Source organism: Pseudophryne corroboree, chromosome 9, assembly GCF_028390025.1.
Source record: "Pseudophryne corroboree isolate aPseCor3 chromosome 9, aPseCor3.hap2, whole genome shotgun sequence".
In the NCBI taxonomy this organism is placed as follows: Eukaryota; Metazoa; Chordata; class Amphibia; order Anura; family Myobatrachidae; genus Pseudophryne; species Pseudophryne corroboree.
The window spans coordinates 182,256,989-182,269,915 of NC_086452.1; the positions used below are offsets into that span (position 1 = coordinate 182,256,989).

The window sequence follows — 12,927 nt, forward strand, 5'->3', positions numbered from 1 at the left end:
GTAGCTACAGCCGTGGACTAACGTACTGTGTCTGCTGATAATATAGACTGGATGATAATGAGATGAAATCAATATATATGTATATATAATATCACTAGTACTGCAGCCGGACAGGTATATATATTTATTATGTAATGACTGATGACGGACCTGCTGGACACTGTCAGCTCAGCAGCACCGCAGACTGCTACAGTAAGCTACTATAGTAGTATGTATAAAGAAGAAAGAAAAAAAAAAAACACGGGTAGGTGGTATACAATTATGGATGGACTGCCGAGTGCCGACACAGAGGTAGCTACAGCCGTGGACTAACGTACTGTGTCTGCTGATAATATAGACTGGATGATAATGAGATGAAATCAATATATATATATATATATAATTATATAATATCACTAGTACTGCAGCCGGACAGGTATATATATTTATTATGTAATGACTGATGACGGACCTGCTGGACACTGTCAGCTCAGCAGCACCGCAGACTGCTACAGTAAGCTACTATAGTAGTATGTATAAAGAAGAAAGAAAAAAAAACACGGGTAGGTGCTAGGTGGTATACAATATTATATATATATATATTATATACAATTATATATATAGTTAGCAAGTATGGCTCGGCACTCACATGTAGGGGTATATTTACTTGCTGCGGTGCCCTCTGAGGATCAAAGGCAAGATCCGCTATAGTGAAGAGAAAATCAGCGGCACTCTGCAGACTGTTATATAATAAAAAAGTCTTTAATCCGGTCCTACGCCGTTTCGGGGACTACGCCCCGTCTTCAGGGACAAATGATCAGAGTGCCGCTGATTTTCTCTTCACAATTATATATATATATATATATTAAACTCATAAACTGGTGGTGATTATTAAACTGGTGGTCAGGTCACTGGTCACACTATCAGCAACTTGCAAGTAGTACTCCTGAGTCCTAAGCAGACAATCACAATATATATTATACTGGTGGTCAGTGTGGTCACAAACAATGGCAGTGTGGCACTCTGGCAGCAAAAGTGTGCACTGTACGTTATATGTACTCCTGAGTCCTGAGTCCTGCTCTCAGACTCTAACTGCTCCCCACTGTCAGTGTCTCCCCCACAAGTCAGATAATACAGTCACACTATCTCTATCACTTCAGCAAGTACTAGTAGTAGTAGTACTCCTTCTAATGCTCCCCAAAATTACTACTGTGTCTCTCTCTGTCTCACTCTCTTCTCGAATCTCTATAAACGGAGAGGACGCCAGCCACGTCCTCTCCCTATGAATCTCAATGCACGTGTGAAAATGGCGGCGACGCGCGGCTCCTTATATAGAATCCGAGTCTCGCGATAGAATCCGAGCCTCGCGAGAATCCGACAGCGTGATGATGACGTTCGGGCGCGCTCGGGTTAACCGAGCAAGGCGGGAAGATCCGAGTCGCTCGGACCCGTGTAAAAAAAACTGAAGTTCGGGCGGGTTCGGATTCCGAGGAACCGAACCCGCTCATCTCTAGTAAGTAGGCATCCTTTATGTCGACTGACGCCATAAAATCCCCCCCTTCGAAGCTGGAAATCACAGCTCGAAAAGATTCCATCTTGAACTTGAAAGTTTTCAAATATGTATTGAGGGATTGTAGGTTCAGAATCGGTCTGACCGAGCCGTCTGGCTTCGGCACGACAAAGAGGCTTGAATAGAACCCTTCCCCCCGTTGGGACGGGGGAACCGGGACAATGACCCTCTGTTGACACAGCTTTAGTATCGCAGCGTTTACTACTTCTCTTTCCGGAAGAGAAACTGGCAAGGCCGATTTGAAAAAGCGGTGGTGGGGGGGGGGCATCTGCTGAAACTCCAGTTTGTACCCTTGGGACACCATGTCTAAGACCCAAGGATCTAGGGCCGATTGAAACCAGACCTGACTGAAGATTCGGAGACGGCCCCCCATCGGCACGGACTCCCGTAGGGAAGCCCCAGCGTCATGCGGTGGACTTGGCAGAGGCGGGGGAGGACTTTTGGTCCTGGGCGCCAGACACAGCAGGCGACCTTTTTCCCCTTCCTCTACCCTTTGAAGCGAGGAAGGACGAACCCCTTCCTTTTTTCTATTTATTAGGCCGAAAGGACTGCATCTGAGAATGGGGCGCCTGTTTCTGTTGTGCGGGAACATAAGGAAGAAAAGATGACCTACCCGCAGTAGCGGTAGACACCAGGTCAGCAAGGCCGTCACCAAACAAGACACTACCTTTAAAAGGGAGAGCTTCCATAGCCTTCTTGGAGTCGGCATCTGCATTCCATTGATGAATCCACAACGCCCTCCTGGCCGAGACCGCCATGGCATTGGCCCTTGATCCCAAGAGGCCAATATCCCTCGCCGCATCCTTTAGGTAATCTGCAACGTCCTTGATATAACCAAGAGTCAAAAGAAGGTTGTCCTTATCAAGGGTATCCATATCAGAAGCTAAATTATCAGCCCACTTAGCAATAGCACTACTCACCCACGCCAACGCCACAGCAGGCCTGCATAGTGCACCAGTAGTAACGAAAATGGCCTTCAACGTCGTCTCCTGCTTGCGATCCGCTGGATCCTTGAGGGCAGCCGTGTCAGGAGACGGAAGCGTCACCTTCTTGGACAGTCGGGACAGAACCTTGTCCACGTTGGGCGACGACTCCCATTTCTCCCTGTCGTCAGAGGGGAAAGGATATGCCATAAAATAAAATTCTCTTGGGAATCTGCCACCTTTTGTCAGGCGACTCCCAAGCCTTTTCACAAAGAGCGTTCAGTTCATGAGAGGGGGGAAACTTTACCTCAGGCTTTTTCCCTTTAAATAAACAAACCCTTGTATCCGGAACCGGAGGTTTCTCAGAAATATGTAAAACATCTTTAATAGCCACAATCATGTACTTAACCACTTTCGGATGTAAACTGGCCTCATTGAAGTCGACACTGGAATCAGAGTCTGTGTCGGTATCTGCCATCTGGGTAAATGAACGTTTTTGTGACCCTGAGGGGGTCTGTACCTGAGACAAAGCGTCCTCCATGGATTTTCTCCATGTTTGAGTCTGAGAATCAGATTTATCCAGCCTCTTAGACAATAATGCCACATTTGCATTCAATGTACTCAACATATTTACCCAATCAGCAGTCGGCTGTGCCGACAGAGTCATTCCCAAATCTTTCTCCGTGCCCCCAGTAACTTCCTCCGGGGAGGAACACTCAGCCTCAGACATGTCGACACGCAGTACCGACACACCCACACTCACACCGGCCAAATAGGGGACATACCCACAGGGAAGCCTGTAGAGAGAACACAGAGGGAGTATGCCAGCTCACACCCCAGCGCCCATATACTACTAAAGAAATAATATATGATGGCTGCGCTGTAACTTACACATATATAGCACCATATTGCATGTGCCCCCCCCCCCTTCCCCCGTTTTGCTCCCCAGATACTTGTAAGGAGAGTGGAGGTCCGGGCCAGCGTCTCTGCAGCGGTCTGTGAGGAGATAAAATGGCGCTGGTGAGCTGTGCGGCTAAGCCCCGCCCCTTCCCGGCGCGCTGTAGTACTGGTGGGGGTATCGTACACAGTGCCCGGGCACCGAATATGCCTCTTTTGCCAGTGAAAAAGCTCCCAGTAACTTGCTGCCCAGGGTGCTCCCCCCCAGCGCCCTGCACCCTGTAAGTGCCGTTGGTGTGTGGGAGCATGGAGCGCAGCGTGACTGCTGCGCTGTACCTCCGCTACTGAAGTCTTCTGCCATCTGAAGTCTTCTGTTCTTCTAATACTCACCCGGCTTCTTACTTCTGGCTTCTGTGAGGGGGGTGATGGCGCGGCTCCAGGAACAAGCAGCTAGGCGAACCAAGTGATCGAACCCTCTGGAGCTAATGGTGTCCAGTAGCCTAAGAAGCAGAGCCCTTAACTAAGAAGAAGTAGCTCTGACTTCTCTCCCCTCAGTCCCATGAAGCAGGGAGCCTGTAGCCAGCAGGTCTCCCTGAAAATAAAAAAGCCTAACAAAGTCTTTCCAGAGAATCTCAGTAGAGCTCCTAGTGTGTGTCCAGTCACTCCTGGGCACAGAGTCTAACTGAGGTCTGGAGGAGGGGCATAGAGGGAGGAGCCAGTTCACACCCAGTCAAAATCTTTTTAGAGTGCCCATGTCTCCTGCGGATCCCGTCTATACCCCATGGTCCTTTTGGAGTCCCCAGCATCCTCTAGGACGTAAGAGAAAATAATTTAAATAAACCCTCACAATTAACATGTAGTATAATTGAAGTTCTTAGCATATATTTGCACAAATTATGCAGGCCCATGTACCGCGGCCAGGTAACTTTATCCATGGGTCCCTAACATTCCAAATACTATCACATTCTATAAATTTATTCAGGACTTACCTCTAAATAGGGAATTATCAATGTGTGATCTGACATGCAAGAACCCAGCTAATTAAAACACCTGAGGGTGAATGGGAGGAGTGCCAATACCAGAGGAAGGAAGCCTTGCCTTCTAGTGTACAATATACACACAAATATAGTGGAAAAAGGGGGGGACCTGGACTGCACATCCTATTATTAAAGAAAGTGGAAAAAGGGGGGGACCTGGACTGCATCTCTCTTCCTCCAGCATAGTATTAGAAGCCTCAGCATGATAGCACCTCTTGATATCTTTAGTAATAGGATGTGCAGTATAGCTCCCCCCCTTTTTCCACTGCATTTGTGTATACAGGTTGAGTATCCCTTATCCAAAATGCTTGGGACCAGAGGTATTTTGGATATCGGATTTTTCCGTATTTTGGAATAATTGCATACCATAATGAGATATCATGGTGATGGGACCTAAATCTAAGCACAGAATACATTTATGTATCATATACACCTTATACACACAGCCTGAAGGTAATTTTAGCCAATATTTTTTATAACTTTGTGCATTAAACAAAGTGTGTCTACATTCACACAATTCATTTATGTTTCATATTCACCTTATACACACAGCCTGAAGGTCATTTAATACAATATTTTTAATAATTTTTGTGTATTAAACAAAGTTTGTGTACATTGAGCCATCAAAAAACAAAGGTTTCACTATCTCACTCAAAAAAGTCTGTATTTCGGAATATTCCGTATTTCGGAATATTTGGATATGGGATACTCAACCTGTATATTGTACACTGGAAGGCAAGGCTTCCTTCCTCTGGTACTGGCACTCCTCCCATTCACCCTCAGGTGTTTTAATTAGCTAGGTTCCTGCATTTCAGATCACACATTGATAAGGCCCTATTTAGAGGTAAGTCCTGAATAAATTTATATAATGTGATAGTATTAGGAATGTTAGGGACCCATGTGATGAAGTCACCTGGCCGCGGTACATGGGCCCGCATATTTGCTCAAATGTGTTCTAAGAACTTCAATTATACTCCATGTTAATTGTGAGGGTTTATTTAAATTATTTTTACTATCCGTGTTCTTAGTGCTTAGAGTGTGCATCTGCATCTCTCTTCCTCCGACTTAGCGGTTTATTCAGGTTTGTTAGCAAACCAAAGAAGTTAGCAATTGGGCAAAACCATGTTGCATTGCAGGTGGGGCAGATGTAACATGTGCAGAGAGATTTCGATTTGGGTGGGTTATATTGTTTCTGTGCATGGCAATTTACTGGCTGCTTAATTTATACACTGCAATTTAGATTTCAGTTTGAACACACCTCCCCCAAATCTAAATCTTTCTGCACATATTACATCTGCCCCACCGGCAGTGCACCATGGTTTTGCCCAATTGCTAACTTTTTTGGTTTGCTGACAAAGCTGAATAAGGCCCTTAATTAGTACCTCAAGTCAGTTTATCCTTAAAATGTGGACTGTAATGGTTGAGTTTGGGAAACTCTGGTCGAAGAGATAAGGGGGGGCATTTGATATATATCTTACAAGTTTCATATGCAGAGTAATTCATTCTTTGCATTATTCATAGAGAAACCTAAAAACAAATTCAAACTTACTTGAAATAAATTTACATACCATTTGGTGAAAATATTTTCAGATTGATAGGAATGGATGAAATCCCTTTGTTTGTGCCAGTTGTTCTCTCTGTTTCTGATTCAATTTCCTGACGAACCTCATCAAAATCGGAGAATTTCTTCCCTTTGCAGTGCAAGAACTCAGCATACTCTAAATAAAAGAGAAATGGCATATTGGAGCATTTGTTTTACCTAGATAACACAATGTAGATGCAATATTCCATAAAGGATAAAGGATCATATTTGGGGCCCTTGAGGCTGATGCACAAGACAGCCATAATTACTCCTGCATTGTGTATACAGAACTAGTGTTAAATGCATCTCTGATGCTGGACTGACGCTATCCATACGTTTAGTTTCATAGCCGTCATGATTGTCAGTGCATACTTGTGCCAGCCCTATCATTGGTGCCAAAACCTAGAGAAGCAGGAATATTTACATGTACTGTATGCACACCTTCATACAAAACAGGGATATATACAAGTACGGACACCTCTTCATAGACTACAGTTCCGTTGACATGCCCTCCTCCGAGCATAAGAGAGAATGCCCAGTTATGCCCCTTCAGAAAGAAGTGGGAATACGAATGAGAAATATAATACTCTGCATCGCTTGGTTCTGGAGTATGGGGGTAATTCCAAGTTGATCGCAGCAGGATTTTTGATAGCAATTGGGCAAAACCATGTGCACTGCAGGGGAGGCAGATATAACATGTGCAGAGAGAGTTAGGTTTGGGTGTGGTGTGTACAATCTGCAATCTAAATTGCAGTGTAAAAATAAAGCAGCCAGTATTTACCCTGCACAGAAATAAAATAACCCACCCAAATCTAACTCTCTCTGCACATGTTATATCTGCCCCCCCCCCCCCCCCCCCCTGCAGTGCACATGGTTTTGCCCAATTGCTATCAAAAATCCTGCTGCGATCAACTTGGAATTACCCCCTATGCACAATGTAAGCTCCAGAAATGGACTTGCGCTCAAATATTCATCGATCCCTTTATGTTTTATTAGTTTTCCCCAAAATGTACCCAATGGCCACAAAGGAGGTGATTCAATTAATTATCGCTCCAGTAGCTCGATTCTAAAGTGATCGTGAGTTATTCAATTGTTTTAGGCTACCAGCCCTGAGAATGTACTTATTGTGGATTTCTGTTCGCAACCTCACTTTAGATAGGAGCTGTTCGAGCAATAAACAATTTATTTGCCCCCTAAGCATCTTATTTTATATATTTTTTCAGTTGATAATAAGCACTACTGGGTACTTCTTTTTATAATGGCTGATATTTGTATATTCATTACATTTATTTGTGAATTTTAATACAGTCAGCAAAAACTGTGGTTGCATTAAATACTGGACCAAAGTTTGTAAACAGAATGGCGACCATAACTTTTAGTTAGATATAGCGACTAGCAGAACCTGTCATGCCATCCGTTGAAAAACCCCTGATCCTACAATTCTGTTAATTTCAGCATGTTGGACATTATTATATGGTTCTTTAAGGCAGAGTTCTGTGAGTGGGAAGGGGGATGCATCCTCCCAAGATTAAAATGGTATCTAAAATTGTATAGACCAGTGGTTCCCAAACTTTTTTGAATCATGGCGCCCTAGAGTATCAGAATTTTTTTCACGGATCCCCTAGGCCAAACATTTTATTGAGAAATATTAAATTAATTAGATTTTGTTTATATGTCATCCTTAAGGTGTGTACACACGGTGAGATTTTGTCTTGAGATTTTGACTATATTGCAAAATCGCAAGAAAAGTTAGTGCAAATCGCAAGGTGAAAGTCACCTTGCGATCCCGATGCGCGGCCCCGCCAGGTCGGCATCGCAAGAAAAGAGACTGTGCAGGCAAGTCAATCCTTGCTAGATCGGTGTACTATCTAGTTCATCTCACATGTCAATGACATCTCACATAAGCCAAAATCTCACATAAGCCAAAATCGTAAGCACACATAGGGGCAGATGTATTAACCTGGAGAAGGCATAAGAAAGTGATAAACCAGTGATATGTGCAAGGTGATACACGCACCAGCCAATCAGCTCCAATATGTAAATTAACAGTTAGGATCTGATTGGCTGGTGTGTTTATCAACTTGCACATATCACTGGTTTATCACTTCCTTATGCCTTCTCCAGGTTAATACATCTGCCCCTCAGTCCATATCTCAAGAAAAGTTAGTCAAAATCTGTCCTATCTGGGCTCCGGGGAGTTCAAGGGAAATCGCAAGTAAAAATCGAACATAGCAAGGATCTTACCGTGTGTACACACCCTTAGGTTCAATTGTGTTGTGAGGGACAAGATTTGCTTCTGTTTGTCCACATATTTTATGACTGACAGTCACCAGCACTGGTTTTGCCTATTACATTGACCATAAATAATTTAAATTGGTCCTGGACCACCAATCCAAGGCACCCCTTCGAGTGTCCCAAGGAAACCCAGAGTGCCAGAGCACACAGTTTGAGAACCAATGGTATAGACTCTGCTTGAACTTCCATTGTACAACAATGCCGTGGCATGACTAGGTAGCGCCGAGCGTCTTTTCGTATGACTGTTTTCATTAAAATGCGTCTTATTCACAAAATGCGAATAAGACACACAAGCAGCTTTTGCTGATAAAAATTATATGCAGCATGACTATATTCTGTGTCCAACTGCAGCTGTGTCTGCATACGAAATGCTACACTACAGTGTCTTTCAGCCACAGATGCACACAGAATATAGGCATGTCGCATACAGGGGCAGATTTAGGGGTCAGTGCACCCCTAGGCACAACAATACTGGCTACCCCTGCCATCTCCTACATAATAGCCCTGTGACTCTGTGTCTGCATTTCTAACGCTGGGCGGAGTCACAGAAGTGGGCTAACCAGTGACGGCTGCCAATGAGGAGAAGCTCTGCCACACATTTTCTCGGCGCACATGTCCCCAGTCTTCCGACCAAGGTCCGGTGTAGAGGCATCCATCATCCCCCCGGTCCCACGCCGAAGATGTGAGGGCGGGAGGCGACTCTCCGTCTGACGCCGAGCGGCTCTCACTCCCGTTTCCCGCCTGAGCCCCGGCGCCTGCCCCCTACCGCCTGTCACAGTGCCCTGCACCGCCGACACAGCCCTCCGTTCGGTCCTCACGGTACAGCGGGTCCCCGCTCCGGACATGATCACTGCCTGATGTGCCCAGTGCGGGCCGCTGCATGTCGGACCCCTGGCGGGGGGAGATGTCAGGCAGAGCGGCTCACGTGGCAGCGGGGACACCGCACACTACTGTGCTCCCCTGGCGGGGAAAGATGTGCGGGGGGGGATATGTGCCTGGCGGGGGGGAGGAGTTGTGCCTGGCGGGGGGGAATGTGCGGGGCGAGATGTGCCCCTGGCGGGGGGGAGATGTGAGGAGGCAGAGCGGCTCACGCGGCAGCAGGGACACCGCACACTGCTGTGCTCCCTGGCTGCCTGGCAGGGGGAGATGTGCGGAGGAAGATGTGCCTGGCGGGGGGGGGGGGGGGGGGGGGGGGGAGAGATGTGCGGGGGGAGATGTGCCTGGTGGTGGGTGGGGGGGGAGATGTGCGGGGGGGGGGGGTGAGGGGGTGATGTGCCTGGCGGGGGAGAAATGAGCGGGGGGGGGGGGGAATGTGCGGGGGGAGATGTGCCTGTGCCTGGTGGGGGGGAGGTGTGGGGGGGGGGAGATGTGAGGAGGCAGAGCGGCTCACGCGGGAGCAGGGACACCGCACACTGCTGTGCTCCCCGGCTGCCCGCCACACAGTTACCCTGACACTGAGCCCGGGTGGCCTGCGGCCCTGCTGCTGCTGCTGATGATGAGAGATGGGATCCTTGGGGCAGAGAGATTAGCAGTGTCACTGATAGCTGCTAATGATTACCCTCCAACTACCTTGCTGCCAGGTACAGTACCCGCAGCGCATCCACCGTCCGCCGCACCTGCCCTGACCCTCCCCCATACGCGGTGCCTCCAGAACTCCTACCCCACCCGCAGCCCCCACTCCCCTGCCCCTCCCACCACCGCAGCACCTCCCAACCCCCTACCACAGCCCCCCCCGCATCCACTACCCCTCCATCCACAGACACTCTCTCCCATCCGCTGACATCCCCCACAACCACCCCCAGAGCCTCCTGACCCCCTACCCCACCCCCGCAACCGCCCATCCACCACCTGCAACGCCTTCCGACTTTTCCACCATCCCCCACACGACCACCCCTCCCCCACATGCGGCGCCTCCAGACCCCCTACACCATCCACGGCCCCCACTCCTCTGCCCCTCCCTCAACCCCAGACCCTTCCAACCACAGCCCCCCCCACAGCCTCTACAGACACCCTCCCCCATCTGCCGTCAACCCCCGCAGCCGCCCCTCCCCCACCCACAGCGCCTCCTCACCCCATACCCCACCTGCAGCACCCACCCATCCACCACCCGCAGTGCCTTCGGACCCTTCCACCAACCGCCCACCTGCCACTCCACCACACGCCACCCCTCCCCCCACACGCGGCACTTCCAGGCCCTCTACACTACCCACGCCCCCCACTCCCCTGCCCCTCCCTCATCCACAGAACCTCCCAACCGCAGACCCCCCTCCACCCACAACATCTGCAGACACCCTCCCCCACCCCCAGTCATCCCCCGCAACCGCCCCTCCCCCACCCACAGCAACTCCTGACCACCTACCCCGCCCGCGGCCCCACTGCACCCACCCCTCAACCACCCGCAGCGCCTCCGAACCCCCTCCTCCATCTGCCACACCTGCCCCTCCCCCACACGCGTCGCTTCCGGACCCCCTACCCCACCCGCAGCGCACTCGCCCCTTCCCCACCTTCAGCACCTCCTGACACCCTGCCCCACTACACCCGCCCTTCCACCACCTGCAGCGCCTCCTGACCCCCTCCCCCATCTGCCGCACCCCTACACCTAACCCACCCCCATGCACGTCGCTTCCAAACCCCTTACCCCACCCGCGGCACACTCGCCCCTTCCCCACCTGCAGCGCCTCCGGAACCCCCTCCCCCATCCGCCAGATCCCCGTACCTGCCCCTTCCCTACCCGCGGCACCCCCGCACCCGCCCATCCACCACCTGCAGCGCCTTTCGACACTTACACCATCCGCCGCACAACCACCCCACCTCCCTCACATGCGGCCCCTCCAGACCCCCTACACCAGCCACGGCCCTCACTCCCCTCCCTCAACCACAGACCCTCCCAACAACAGCGACCCCCCCCCCCCCCCGCGCATCCGCCCCCCGTCCACCCACAGCCTCTACAGTCACCCTCTCCCATCCGCAGTTAACCCCCGAAACCGCCCCTCCCTCACCCGCAGCACATCCTGACCCCCTACCCCACCCACTTCACCTGCCCCTCAACCACCCGCACCGCAACCGGACACCCTCCCCCATCTGCCGCACCTGCCCTTCAGCCACGCGCATCGCTTCCGGACCCCCTACCCCACCCGCAGTGCACTCGCCCCTTCCCCACCCGCAGCACCTCCTGACCCCCTACCCCACCCGCGTGGCCCCACTGCATCTGCCTCTCCACCACCCGCTGCGCCTCCCCACCCCCTCCCCCATCTGCTGCACCCCCACACCTGCCCCTCCCTCACGCGATTCGCTTCCGGATCCCCTACCCCACCCGCGGCGCACTCCCCCATTCCCCACCTGCAGCGCCTCCGGAACCCCCTCCCCCATCCGCCAGATCCCCGTACCTGCCCCTCCCCTACCCGCGACACCCCCCCCCATACCGCTTCCGGATCCCACTCCCCCGCACATCCCCACCCGCAGCGCCTCCCGAACCCCTCCCCCACCTTCGGTCCCCCCCACACCCGATGCATTCTGTACAGTGTGCCCGGCAGGCGCTGTTCACACCGTCGCAAGGGGCTACGCCCCTTCACCATCCGACGCCCTTTCATTGTGCAATATTTAACCACTCACAAAACTAGGAATGCAGGTAATACTGCATATAATACATATATTGAACGGCGTAGAGGGGTTAAGGGGGCGTAGCCCCTGACGACGGTGTGAAGAGCGCCCGTAGGGCGCGATGAAGCACCTTGTTCTATTATATTCATTGTTCGATTATAAGCACTCATTTTGACAATTGGTAGTTTAGTATATATTGTCTTCAACTGTAACTCACTGTTTTCCTGTTTTGATTATTAGTTTATATACTCTGTAATGGGGCACTGTGGATCCCTTGTGGTGCCATATAAATAAAGGATGATAATAATAATAATAATATTATTATTATTATTATTATAATAATATAACCTAATAATAAAACAAGCCATGTGCCATGGCATTGCATTTCTTTTTAATTAGGTAGGTATACATATTTACTAAGTAGGACAGCTTACAGGGCAGTCTGCACATGTCCTACCCATTCAAACTAAACTGAAGATTGTGTACAGTACATTAGATTAGAATGAGAATCAGTATCCGAATCAGTTTTTTGCCAAGTATATCAATACATAATACACAAGGAATTTGTTTCCAATAACCACAGCTCCCAGACAGTAGATGACATACGACAAGAAAACATAAAGGAAGGAAGAACACATGACGGATAGTTGAGTACTGAACGAATGAGAATATGACTAAGCGATTGCCAAATTTAGCAAGTTAGTTGCCTGAGGAAAAAAACTTTCTGTGTCTAGCAGTTCTCGCGAGCCGCGGGCTGTACCGTCTGCCAGACGACAGCAGCCGGAACAGGTCATGGGCAGGGTGGGAGTGGTTATCAATGATTCTCCCCGCCCACTTCCTAACCCTTTCCCGATAAATCTCCTCGATTGCAGAAAGATTTGACCCTATGATTTTTTTCCGCTGGCCTTACAATTCGCTGTAGCCTATTTCTGTCGTGGAACGAGGCAGAGCCAAACCACACTATTATCGATGAGCAGAGAACAGATTGTATAATTGCAGAGTAGAAAAGGATCAGAAGTTCCTGTGGCAGTTTAAACTTCCTAA

General features: G+C 49.7%; 1 protein-coding gene across 5 annotated transcripts in view; it reads right to left on the bottom strand.

Annotated features, from left to right (window-relative positions):
• Nucleotides 1–12,927, bottom strand: part of DNM3 (dynamin 3) — a 952,228-nt gene that overhangs the window by 878,706 nt on the left and 60,595 nt on the right. For all 5 annotated transcript variants that reach the window (XM_063939984.1, XM_063939983.1, XM_063939985.1 and 2 more), the window contains exon 3: nt 5,975–6,124. In XM_063939984.1, the coding sequence (XP_063796054.1) occupies nt 5,975–6,124 (150 nt within the window). The remainder of the gene's footprint in view (nt 1–5,974; nt 6,125–12,927) is intronic.